Here is a 14,028-nt window from a genome sequence, read left to right as displayed (position 1 = left end):
TAGATTGCAGGCAGCTTTTAAAATTCACAACAACTTGTAGATTACAAAACCATTTTAAAATCTATAAAATGTGTTTTAGCATTAAATCCAGTGGTACACCATTTTACTATTTAACACAGTCAGACATAACTTTCAAAAACTATTATTGTTCAATGATAACAGTGTATTCCATTTGATAAAAATAGTTTCCCACCATCAGCAACAGTTAAAGTTTTAATAAAAGCCAGAAGATCATTATATAAATATAATAATTTCTATAATAATGTATGATATTCTGATGCATGTGTGTGTGCGCATGTTAAGGGTCAGACTCTGGGGGGGGGGGTTTCACACTAGCTTGCGTGTGTTTTTTTAGCAGATAGTCTTTTAGATCAGACACAAAACCACTGAAGAAAATGCTCCACATGATCTTTTTGAGCTGGTGGATGACTGGTAAGTTCTACAAGACTTAATATTCTTTTATACTTTATGGAGCTCATTTGATGTATGGTTCAAACTATCCCATGCATAAATTAATAACTCAACTTAAAATTTGAAGGCGCAATAAAAACAGGTTTTGAAAGTGAACACATTTATTTTGCTCGACAGCAGGTACATAAAGACACATTGCTCACACATCTGTTGAATCTAGATGTCAATGTGCTGCTGTTCTGGATGCTTCAGTTCACATTTTAAATTGACAAGCTCAAACAAATTACAAACTGACTTCAGGCTTTTAAGCCAATAAATACATACATTGGGACAAATTCTCTTGATGTTCATCAGGTGTGTTTAGTGAGACAGTGTCAGTGATGGAGGGAGATTCTGTCGTTCTGAACATAGAAGTTACACAAATACAAGAAGAAGATGACATACTGTGGAAATTTGGAGCTGAACACATTCTGATCGCTGAAATCAGGAGATATCCTGGAATAGTCAACACATCTGATGTTCCTGATGAGAGATTCAGAGACAGACTGAAGCTGGACAGACAAACTGGATCTCTGATCATCACAAACATCACATCTCAACACACTGGAGTCTATAAAGTAGAGATAAGCGGAGCAAAACGGTCATCAAAAACATTCAATGTTTATGTCTATGGTGAGTAGAAAGCTATTTTGTATGTAAATTTATACATCAAAATTGTTTATTTTTTATGTTTGAACGTTATCAAAAATTGTTTATTTTGTCAAGGAATTTATTTATTTATTTATTTATTTATTTTTAGCTAATCTGCCGGTTCCTGTCATCAGCAGTAACTCTGTAACAAACTGTTCATCATCATCATCATCATCATCATCATCATCTTCATCATCATCATCACAGCAGAATTGTTCATTGTTGTGTTCAGTGGTGAATGTGGGTCATGTGACTCTCTCCTGGTACAAAGGAAACAGTTTATTGTCCAGCATCAGTGTGTCTGATCTCAGCATCAGTCTCTCTCTACCTCTGGAGGTGGAATATCAGGAGAAAAACAGCTACAGCTGTGTGATCAACAATCCCATCAGAAACCAGACCACACATCTGGACATCACTCAACTCTGTCACACATGTTCAGGTATGCTGTTAACATTGATTAACTGAGCTGCTCTATCAAGTTATATAGAGCTGATGTTTCATAGTGTTTGTTGTGGATCAGACAGACTAAATCTTGTCCATTACAGATCAGGGTCGACATATATTCTACATAGTGTTGATTTCTGCTGCTGCTGGATCTCTGTTGATTGTAACTGTAGTCATGATCTTTTGGATCTGCAGGAAATGCACAAAAACTGACCAAGAAGGCAAGTCTTATCTTATTTCAAAAACATAACTTTATTTATTGTTGATTAATGTTAAAATAAAGTGTAGTTTATTGGGTTAGGCCATGTCTGTACTTTAATCATATCAGAATATATGCATAATGTATAAATAACTTATATCGCACAAAGACAGATTCTGCATTCGTCAAACTGCATCAAAACACATTTGAAAACCCAGAAATGCAAATTGGCATTATTCTATAATACAAACAAAAAAGATTATCCACACTTCATGAACATATTCTTGCACTCTTCTGCTGGTGTTCAGATGATTTCTATCAATGGCCCTTTTGGATATGTTTTCCTTGTTGAGCTTTGAAGAAAATACATTTCACTATAAAAAGAATGCAAATTAATTCTTTTTTTGTTCGACATCTCACCTGGGTTTCGATTACAAATGATTTGCATGGAATTAATTTCTTAATGTTTATAAGCACATAAGTGTGTGTGTGAGAGAGAAACAGTTATAAGTGTTACATTAAATTGATGCATGTAAAAAAAAAAGCTACTTTAAGATTTTGTTATTTTAATCCATCTGTCATTACTGTTTAAACAGTTGAGACTCGTGAAGAGGAGATCACTTACGCTGAGCCAAAGTTCTACAAAAAAAAAGCACAGAAAGCAGTAAGATCATTTTTTTCCTATTATATGTTGTGTCTCTGTATCATTTCATCAGGGAGTTAAATATGCATGTGCTTGTGTTTTATAAGAATTGATCGCATACATCACACACTGTTACACACACACAAACATTGATAAAAGTCATAATAATAATACCATCAATCAGAGAGATAGTGACTCATATGCCATAAAGCCCATGTCTATTAAAGGCCATTGGGCATTATCTCCCATAGTGCTCAACACGATGCTTCTTGGCATATATTTCCTGTGTCAGCTGATCAGAGATGCTCACAAGTCTCTGAGCTAGAGTCCAAGTCAAGTCTCAAGTCTCTGAGCTAGAGTCCAAGTCAAGTCTCAAGTCTCTTTATTATATTAAGTCTCTGGTTATAATAAATGTTGCATCACGTACAGCGACCCATCCAAGCTGCTTAGAACACTGCATAGCTATATATAAGGAATTCAAAGCATGTAATATGTTATTATGACAACTCTATTTATTAGCATACAATATCAACTTTGATTTTGGTCTATAATCAGTGTAAACAGGCTATTGTAACATGACAAAAACACCAAGAATGCTTTACTTTTAAGTTAATATCTGTATTTTGCATTTATGGATTCAGTAATGGCCTTCTGTCTGTCCTGGCTGTATAGCTGCACACCTCTTGTCTGGCTTAAGAATGAACAAAGCTACGCAGACTTATGTTATTCATACAATACCTACTCACAAATAAACATCAAAAACAAAGCCGGCTGCAATGAATTTCTGTGCAAAACAGCTTTTACTACAAACACTTCCACACAAGAACATTGTTATCACACAAGAACATTTTGATAGAGAACCAAAAATATTTAAAGTAGATAAAATTAGAATAAATAAAATGGAAATGTCTACATACTATTACTACTGTAAACTTTGCAAATAGGACATCAGCCCCTTCAAGTCAATGAACAATAACAAAGTGGGCTGCAATGAATATCTGTGCAAAACGTCATGGCTCCGCTCCTACCCTTACGAAAAATAACCATGGTTTTATTGTTGTAAAACTGTAGTAACCCATGGTTTTTTGGCGTAGTGACTCCCATTTGTCTAACCACAGATTTACTACATATACCATGGTTAAACTATGGTTAATATAGCAAAACCATGGTTAATTTGTGGTTACCATGGTTTAACTATAGTAACCATGGTTTTTTGGTTTCATTTGTAGTAAAACCATGGTTAATTTTTGTAAGGGTACCCAATGACAGAGGCACGCAGGTTTTTTTCCACTGGAGTACTCACGTGAAGGATGCGTGCACAACTAATAACTAATATCATCACGCTATAAAGGGTTGGCCTGCGCTGGGTGCCCCCCTCCCCCTATAACTGTTCTGTCTCGCGGAGGAGCTCATTTGTGTGCATCTGTGTGAAACACGCGCTCTGAAACACGCATAGGAAAAAAGAGCGACAGAAAGAACGGCTCCCCTCCAGCCGTGACTCGGCTCCCATCGTTCATGTTTATGAGCCGTTCAAAAGAATCGGTTAGTTCGCGAACGTCACAACTCTAACAGCGAGCTCATCTGATGTTTACTAAAAATTAACATTGTTCACGAGTCCCGGAGCTCGAGTCCGAGTCGAGTCTGAAGTCTTTCGAGGACGAGTCTCAAGTCGAGTCTGAAGTCACTGTTTGTGCGACTTAAGTCGCACTCGAGTCCGAGTCTCAAACTCGAGTCCCCATCTCTGCAGCTGATGACATCCCTTTTCAAATGCTTTAGATGAGTAGCAATTATTATTAGTGTAACAATATAACTAGAGATGTTCCGATACCCTTTTTCTCTTGTCGATACCGATTCCGATACCTGGGCTCAGGGTATAGGCCGATACCGAGTACTGATCCGATAACTGGGTATGTATCTGTATATACAGCTGTATATACTACTAGCCTTGTGTAAATTGCTAGAATTATTTTATGGTGTGCTTCAGACTGATCCCTTAATAAAACATTAACAAATACATGGTTAACTACTACATTCATTACAGTGTTTTTATTATCTGACATGAATTTGACAGTATTATTTTTTTTCTTAAGCAAAAAAGAACTTCAGATGCAGCCAAAAATCTAACACCGCAAACTAAAAAAGGTATTTTAGTTTTACAATATAACTGTTTAAAAAAATGCAACAAATAAGTCTAGGAATATAATATATAGGGGTGTAACGGTTCACAAAATTCACGGTTCGGTTCGATACGATACACTGATGTCACGGTTCGGTTCGGTTCGGTTCGATACGTTTTAGATACAGCAAAATGTAAAAACATCTCAACTTTTCAGAATGCCGCAAGCGCACCGCGGGTCATGTGACAAGAACTAACCAATCAGCTTCATCCTTACCCGTAACAACGTTGAGAGCTCAGCCAAGATGAAGGATCAGCTGATCATAGTTGTATATGGATTGCAATTTTGAAATAAATTTAGTAGCAGAGCTACTGCAAGTGATTTTTAGAGCTGCAAATCCATTTATCCTTCGCTGAAATTTCCGCGTCTCATGGAGAGAGCACGTCATTGTTGCTTAGCAAAGACAGACGCCTCATGAGCGCTTCTGCCCAAGCGCTTTGGAAAGGAAACCACTCTCTTGCCATCACCATTATAGCTTAAAGGGAATCCAAAGTGCACCCAAACACCAGACCTGTTGGTTATTGGAGGATTTTCTCATTTCTAGTCTGTTAAACGCATTGGCTATTTTGCAACGAGCCTTCAGCGCGTACTGAGTGAGCGAGCGCCTGCTGAGTAGCCTAACATAAACATATAAGATGGTGTTTTTTTCTTCTTCGGGAGTGTCAGGGGCGTTGCCTGTTACGTTGTTTGGGTTATTGGGCTACCTTGTTGAACGCATATCATTATATTTCTCTCTCTCTCTTTTTTTTTTTTTTTCAAATATAATTAATTACTCCAACGAACCGTTCGGTATACATAATGCGTACCGCGTACCGAACCGAAAGCGTCGTACCGAACGGTTCAATACGAATACGCGTATCGTTACACCCCTAATATATATATATATATATATATATATATATATATATATATATATATATATATATACAGTATTGTTCAAAATAATAGCAGTACAATGTGACTAACCAGAATAATCAAGGTTTTTCGTATATTTTTTTATTGCTACGTGGCAAACAAGTTACCAGTAGGTTCAGTAGATTCTCAGAAAACAAATGAGACCCAGCATTCATGATATGCACGCTCTTAAGGCTGTGCAATTGGGCAATTAGTTGAATTAGTTGAAAGGGGTGTGTTCAAAAAAATAGCAGTGTGGCATTCAATCACTGAGGTCATCAATTTTGTGAAGAAACAGGTGTGAATCAGGTGGCCCCTATTTAAGGATGAAGCCAACACTTGTTGAACATGCATTTGAAAGCTGAGGAAAATGGGTCGTTCAAGACATTGTTCAGAAGAACAGCGTACTTTGATTAAAAAGTTGATTAGAGAGGGGAAAACCTATAAAGAGGTGCAAAAAATGATGAATGGCTGTTAAACTAAAATGATCTCCAATGCCTTAAAATGGAGAGCAAAACCAGAGAGACGTGGAAGAAAACGGAAGACAACCATCAAAATGGATAGAAGAATAACTAGAATGGCAAAGGCTCAGCCAATGATCACCTCCAGGATGATCAAAGACAGTCTGGAGTTACCTGTAAGTACTGTGACAGTTAGAAGACGTCTGTGTGAAGCTAATCTATTTTCAAGAATCCCCCGCAAAGTCCCTCTGTTAAAAAAAAGGCATGTGCAGAAGAGGTTACAATTTGCCAAAGAACACATCAACTGGCCTAAATAGAAATGGAGGAACATTTTGTGGACTGATGAGAGTAAAATTGTTCTTTTTGGGTCCAAGGGCCACAGGCAGTTTGTGAGACGACCCCCAAACTCTGAATTCAAGCCACAGTACACAGTGAAGACAGTGAAGCATGGAGGTGCAAGCATCATGATATGGGCATGTTTCTCCTACTATGGTGTTGGGCCTATTTATCGCATACCAGGGATCATGGATCAGTTTGCATATGTTAAAATACTTGAAGAGGTCATGTTGCCCTATGCTGAAGAGGACATGCCCTTGAAATGGTTGTTTCAACAAGACAATGACCCAAAATACACTAGTAAACGGGCAAAGTCTTGGTTCCAAACCAACAAAATTAATGTTATGGAGTGGCCAGCCCAATCTCCAGACCTTAATCCAATTGAGAACTTGTGGGGTGATATCAAAAATGCTGTTTCTGAAGCAAAACCAAGAAATGTGAATGAATTGTGGAATGTTGTTAAAGAATCATGGAGTGGAATAACAGCTGAGAGGTGCCACAAGTTGGTTGACTCCATGCCACACAGATGTCAAGCAGTTTTAAAAAACTGTGGTCATACAACTAAATATTAGTTTTGTGATTCACATGATTGCTAAATCCCAGAAAAAAAAAATGTTTGTACAAAATAGTTTTGAGTTTGTACAGTCAAAGGTAGACACTGCTATTTTTTTGAACACACCCCTTTCAACTAATTGCCCAATTGCACAGCCTTAAGAGCGTGCATATCATGAATGCTGGGTCTTGTTTGTTTTCTGACAATCTACTGAACCTACTGGTAACTTGTTTGCCACGTAGCAATAAAAAATATACTAAAAACCTTGATTATTCTGGTTAGTGACATTGTACTGCTATTATTTTGAACAATACTGTATATATATATATATATACATATATATTAATCAGATAATCTCTATACAACAAAACAAGTAAAAAACAAGCAACGGTCTAGGCATAATTATTATTATTAATAGAGACATATTATTATCATTACTACATAGAGACATAGCTAAATCTACTGTAGGCTACAGTAGCTTAATATATTGTCAATTTACTCATTTTAAACCAAACATTTCATTTGATGGATTGCCACGAAGATATTTGAGTGCCTGTGTTTATGATATGATAAATTCTCCTGAAGTGACGGTTTATGCGTTCGTGTCCTCATATAGTGACACACTGCAGAGGCTACAAAACAGCGAGCTCCCGCGCATCTGCGCCCGTCACCCACAGAGATGTAGAACATGCAGGAGTAATATTTAAATAGTATTTTGCAGTTTAATATTCACAGACACTAGTATATATTCAGCTACAGTCTGGAGCCCTGCGCTTTGACTAACACGGAAGCGACTGAACGCAGCTGCAGGTACCGAATATACTCAGGAGTGGGTAACTAGCAGTACTACAGAGACATACTGCTAACCACTGATCTATAATATAGAAGCGGTTTCACTGTCTGTTGGCATTTTAGAAACGATTTTCTATAAGCGATCCAGTCATATATACATCAGTGCTGCTAATGTGTTTTCATTTCTTCTTCGCTGCTCTTAACAGGGGTCGCTTGTGGCAACAAGGCACAACTTCCTGTGTTTGCAATGCATTCTGAGCAGCGAAGAAGAACCGTGCAGCGGTTAGGCAAAGCTAGCGGTCATAACTAGGTCTTGTTTAAGAAAATGGTATCGGATCGGTATATGGGTTCATGTACTCGCCGATGCCAGAATTTGTTGTGGTATCGGAGATATTTCCGATACTAGTATCGGAATTGGAACAACTCTAAATATAACAACCTTCATAATCACAGGAAGAAGGAGGCGGGAACTGGCGGAGATTTAAATAAAACTGTCACAGTGTCTGGTTTGTGTTCCCTGTGTATCCACTAGATGTCCTCCTTCCCCACGGTGTCTGTCACTTAATGAACCTCACGTTCTCTGTCTAATCATTGCACTCAGCTGTCACTGGTCATTAATCATTGCACTCAGTCAATTCCCCATTAGCGTTTGTCTCTCACTGTGTATTTATACCCGGTCTGTCTTAGTATGTGTCACGGAGTCCTTGTTTATTCATGTCCGTCTCTTGTCATGCTCTAGCCTTGTGTCCTTGTTTGTTTATGTCTGGATTTGTTTGGTATCGACCCCTGCCTGGACTGTTTATTCTTTTGGATTGCCCTTAATAAAAAGACGTACTCGCATTTTGATATCTCACTGTGTCTCCTTGTATCCCGGTCGTGACAGAAGGACTCCGTCATCTCTGAGACCCAGCGGTATGTCTGTTCATGTTTCTTCCCCAGCCACCGAGCGGGAGAGAAGCAATCGGTTTGAGGGAACCCGCCTGGTCGTGTTTCGCGGGACCAGGGGTGGTCGCCGAGGAGGGAGTGGGTGAGAGGAAGCTCAGCATCGCTCTCCACCATGGCCCCCCTTCAACTCGGGGCTCGTGTGGGACGGACCAGAGCTGCCGTCTCACCATGGGGGACAGAGAAAGCCAGCGCCACTGCCCATGATGGCCGCAGGTCCAGCGCCACTGCACAACATGGCCGCCAGCCCAGCGCCACCAGGCAAGATGGAAGCCAGCCCCACATCACAGCACAAGATGTCCGCCAGCTCAGTGTTACGACGCAAGATGGACGTCAGCCCAGTACCGCAGCATAGGATGGCCGCTAGCCCAGCGCCACAGCACAAGATGGCTGCTGACCCAGCGCCAATGCCCAAGTTGGCCACCGGTCCAGAGCCATGGCCCAAAATGGCCGCCCGTCCAGAGTCATGGCCCAAGATGGCTGCTTGCCTAGCACCTATGCACAGTATAACCGCCACAGCTGACCTTCCAGAGTTGAGTCAGGTTCCCCTGAATCCTCCAGAGTCAAGTCACATTCCGGTTGACCCTCCAGAGTCAAGTCAGATTCCGGTTGACCTGCCAGAGTCGAGGCAGGTGCCCGTTGACTTTCCAGAGTCGAGTCAGGTTCCGGTTGACTCTCCAGTGTTGAGTCAGGTGCTCATGGACCCTCCAGAGTCAGGGTTAGTCACCATTGACCTTCCAGAGTCAGGGTTAGTCACCGTTGACCTTCCAGAGTCAGGGTTAGTCACCGTTGACCTTCCAGAGTCAGGGCTAGTCACCGTTGACCTTCCAGAGTCAAGGCTAGTCACTGCTGACCTTCCAGAGTCAAGGCTAGTCACCGATGACCTTCCAGAGTCAGGGCTAGTCACCGTTGACCCTCCAGAGTCAGGACTAGTCACCGTTGACCTTCCTGAGTCAAGTCAAGTCACTGGTGATTTTCAAGGACAAAGTCAAGTTACCGGTGATCTTCAGGGACAGAGTCAAGTCACCGGTGATCTTCAGGGACAGAGTCAAGTCACCGGTGATCTTCAGGGACAGAGTCAAGTCACCGGTGATCTTCAGGGACAGAGTCAAGTCACCGGTGATCTTCAAGAACAAAGGCAAGTCACCATTGATCTTCATGAACAAAGGCAAGTCACCAATGATCTTCTTGAACAAATACAAGTCACCAATGATCTCCATGAACAAATGCAAGTCACTAATGATCTTAATGAGCAGAGTCAGGCCACCAATGATCTTCAGGAGCAGAGTCAAGTCAGCATTGTTCCTCTGGAATCCAGTCTAAACACCATGGGATTACCAGAGCCTTTCCATGTCTCTGCTGAACTACTGGAGCCTCTTCTCAGCTGGATTACCAGAGTCTCTTCACGCCTCTGTGGAACTTCCAGAGCCTAGTCACGTCTCGGCTGATCTACCAGAGTCTTTCCTTGCCTCTGCGGAACTTCCAGTTGTTGTTTTTTGTTTGTTTCTTTGTGTTCACTTCCTGTCCCTGTTCCTCTCTGTTAGCCTGGCCCTCCGTCCCTCCCCCTGGACCTCCTCCGGTCCACCTCCCTCCTGGTCTCCCTGTTTTGTGTTTGCACTTCTGGTGTCTGTTCCCCATTGGTGTCTGTTCCCCATTGGTGTCTGTTCCATGGGAAGTCGTGGCCTGATGGTTAGCGACTCAGACTTGCAATTGAAAGGTTGTGAGTTCGAGCCTCGGGCCGGCAGGAATTGTAGGTGGGGGGTGTGCATGTACAGTTCTCTTTCCACCTTCAATACCACGACTTAGGTGCCCTTGAGCAAGGCATCGAACCCCCAACTGCTCCCCGGGCGCTGCAGCATAAATGGCTGCCCACTGCTCTGGGTGTGTGTTCACAGTGTGTGTGTGTGTTCACTGCTCTGTGTGTGTGCACTTCGGATGGGTTAAATGCAGAGCACAAATTCTGATTATGGGTCACCATACTTGGCTGAATGTCAATTTCACTTCATTTACATGTTCCTCTGGTCTCTGGATTCCCTATTTTTTTTTTCTGGCCCTCCGTGACAAAAACTTGAATAACCAAATAAACACAAAACACCGCAGCAGCCCCTCATCGATGAATGTGGTGCACAAACAAAAAACAAACACATAATTAACCCACGGCCAGGTCCTCTCTCGTTCTTCACTGTCGTAATTGCTCCTTTATCCTTCTGAATCTCCTCCGTAGGACTCGAGACCGGTGAGTGGAGCAGGTGTCGCTCATTTCCAATCACTCCACCGGCCTCGCTACGTCCCCATGGCTCTCTGCCCTGTCCCACTCGTCACAATAAGTTTTGAACTCACTGACTTAGGGATCGTAGGATACTCTTCATTCCAGGCCAGTTTTGTGGACACCTACTGTGTAACTTCATACACACTGTATAACAGTTATACACAAGAGTTATTGGTACCTGTGGTTGCCAGAATAATTTTGTGAAAAATACAGACAAACTATAAACACATTTACTGTCTAAAATGGTTAATTTTACAGTATCAAGCTGTAATTTACAAACAAGAAAATTTAAAGGTAAACCAGTAAATTCAACAACACACACTGATCGGTTTACAGTTTTTCACTGTAAATTATACATTGTTTTGTCCTTACATCTAAAAGCTGTAAAATTAAGAGCATTTTACTGTAAAATTACATGAAATGTCTGGTTAGGTCTTTTCCAGTTTTCCCCATATAGTACGGAAACTTTTCATAGAATTTGTACAACATTTTACAGTAAAAATTTATTTTATTTTTTTTGCAGTGTACTGTACAAAATTATCAAATTTCTGTTTAATAAAATAGCATAAAGGACCATCAGCACTGTTACACGTATGATGAATAAACAAACACGAAGAAGAAGAAAAATCAAGCTTATAGGCAGTCTTTAATTATCCAAAGAGGGAAAATCCAAGAGAGAAGTATAACACTGCAATATGCTGTATGAAACCCATCAAACAAGAACTGAAACAGTATATTAAATACATGATCGAATGCGGTGAAAACGAGATGATTGATACTGCACTGAATTAGTTCAGTTTGTGTTATGAAATAATTTAATGTACAGTAAAGCATATGTTCATTGTGATACAACAAAATTTCAATATGTAAAACAGTACCATTGCTATAGATTACATTTAGAATGAATGCTCCTTCTCTTATTTAAATAATGTTTTTATTTGTTGTTGTTTTTTATGTATCATGTTATGTGATTTTTTTTTTTTTTTTTCAGAAAGTTAAAGAGGAAGATAATCAAGTGTATTCGCTAGTCGTCATTTGAAGATGATCTTCAATCTATATACAAGATCCAGCTGTGGATCTTTGGTCCATTGAACTTTGACTCATTGAAATGTATTTATTCTTATGAGTTCCAAGAGCGTTGACAACAAGTAAAAATGTGTCTAATGTCATGAGATGATGAAGATGGATACTCGGTCAAATGGACAGAGGGGAACATCCCAACTCTATCCCCACCCACCCCGCATGTGAACGCGAACAGACAAAGTGAGACCACAACCCCAAACTTAGTGACATAGAACTCTTGTATTTAAAATACTAAATATGAGTAGGCTAACTATATTTTGTTATAATTACATTTTAAACAAGGGGTAATCAGATTAATCAGTATTTTAGATTACCAAAGTAATTACCTTTAATTTTAATGTAATTTCTTAATTTAATATTTAAGTAAACAGTTTGGGGATTTTAACCAATAAGGCAACTTCTCCATTGAAAAATAAAAAAATAAAAAAATATAAAACTATAGCTTCATGTGCTTTACAGATGAACTTGAAGTCTTAATTCATTCGAAATGTTCAAGAAAATTAAATTCAATTCAGTAACGGTAACGCGAGTTCATGATCCGATTCGTGAACCGATGATTCTTTTGAGTCAGTCTTCTAGAATTACATTTAAATTAATGCATTTAGCAGACACTTTTATCCAAAGCGACTTACATTGCATTCAGGCCAACAATTCTTCCTAATATGTGTTCCCTGGGATTTAAACCCCCAACCTTGCGCTTACTAATGTAATGCTCTACCATTTGAGCTACAGGTACACTAATAATATGAATATACTTTTAAAATAATAATTTATTTTGTTTATCGTCACCAGTGTGGAAACCATTGGTCCACAAACTGGATAGATCTGAGGTGTGTTTCCCAAAGGCACTGTTAGCGAAGGTTTTTAAATAGGCTATACTATAACTACACTGCCACCGTGGGAAACAAGCCTTGTCAATTTTGACAATTTTTACTTAGCGATTCTTTTGTTCCGATTGCATCTCCATAGAGAGGATTTTCATCACTTAAAGTTTGGTCCATTCACTGTGCATGAAACAGCACAGAATCAAAAAATTTTGTTGTTGTTGTTCATAGAATTTCTGTGGAAAACTGATGTTGTTAAAAGTAAAATGCAAAGCAAACACAAATCTAATGACTGGTAGATGTCACTTCTATTTAGAGTTGGAAATCATAAAAATGAGACTTAATATGTTCCTTTGTGTGTTTAATACCCCTTAAAGGGATCATATGATGTTGCTAGAAAGAACATTATTACGGTTTAAGGTTTTATATATATATATATATATATATATATATATATATATATATATATATATATATATATATATATATATATATATATATATATATATAAAATTTTCACATAATGTAAATTATTGCTACTCCTCTATGCCCCGCTTTCTGAAATGCATGTTTTTTTGCAAAGCTCATCGCTCTGAAAAGTGAGGTCAGGTGTGCTCTGATTGGCCAGCTATCCAGAGTGTTGTGATTGGCCAAATGTTTCAAGCATCTGAAGGAAATGTTACGTCCCTGAACATATACTGTTACGGTGTGTCCCGATCAGAACACCAGCATCACAGGGCAAAACAAAACCCATTACAAATGAAGCATTTGTAGCATCCAGTGGGGACATAATTACTGATTATAATATCTTAAACTTAAGTCTTTTTATGCGTTGCACTGTGTATCATGCTGCGTAAACATAAAACCATGTCTGCATTTGTGAACGGAGAAACGACAAACAACAAGCACTACTCTACACTTTTTCAAAACTCGCATTTGAATAATCAGTGACAGATCCTTTACGTATGTAAAACTACTTACATCCTGTGAGTCAGAAGCACCAGACTGTCCTTGCAAAGAGTGAGGAATGACCAGCAATTTGAGTGAGGAACCCCCGGGGGCTATAACGAGGAACGGCCAGCGTATTAGACAAAAGAGCAGCCGGGGGATGAGGCAACTACATGTTTTGACCCCGGGCCAGACTCCACTTCATCCACGGCGAGCACAGATGTTGATGTATTTCCTCAGCAACCAGCACAGGTCCGCTCTAGCTATAACGAAGTGGGTATCATGCTCTTTTGGAAGGCCAAACATAGTAGTTTCAATTTCACAATGAAACACACAACTTCTCCATGGCGGAGGCAGAAACA

At 39.6% G+C, this 14,028-nt stretch overlaps 1 protein-coding gene across 1 annotated transcript; it reads left to right on the top strand.

The window, feature by feature from the left end:
- The first annotated feature begins 373 nt into the window (after positions 1–373).
- On the top strand, positions 374–13,032 carry LOC127987091 (SLAM family member 9). Its single transcript, XM_052589386.1, has 6 exons — positions 374–432; positions 766–1,083; positions 1,211–1,540; positions 1,647–1,766; positions 2,341–2,408; positions 11,803–13,032. Exons 1-6 carry the CDS (start codon positions 396–398, stop codon positions 11,848–11,850), a joined length of 921 nt encoding a protein of 306 aa, XP_052445346.1. The 5' UTR covers positions 374–395; the 3' UTR covers positions 11,851–13,032.
- Positions 13,033–14,028: the final 996 nt, after the last annotated feature.

This window comes from Carassius gibelio, chromosome B22 (assembly GCF_023724105.1).
Source record: "Carassius gibelio isolate Cgi1373 ecotype wild population from Czech Republic chromosome B22, carGib1.2-hapl.c, whole genome shotgun sequence".
In the NCBI taxonomy this organism is placed as follows: domain Eukaryota; kingdom Metazoa; phylum Chordata; class Actinopteri; order Cypriniformes; family Cyprinidae; genus Carassius; species Carassius gibelio.
This window is presented reverse-complemented; position numbering and strand designations above follow the sequence as displayed.

Excerpts from the sequence above, each read along its gene's own strand:
- LOC127987091 (XM_052589386.1), top strand. The coding sequence starts at position 396 with ATGCTCCACATGATCTTTTTGAGCTGGTGGATGACTG. Across the intron at positions 1,541-1,646 it reads ACTCTGTCACACATGTTCAG|ATCAGGGTCGACATATATTC; the intron begins GTATGCTGTTAA and ends TGTCCATTACAG. Across the intron at positions 1,767-2,340 it reads CACAAAAACTGACCAAGAAG|TTGAGACTCGTGAAGAGGAG; the intron begins GCAAGTCTTATC and ends CTGTTTAAACAG.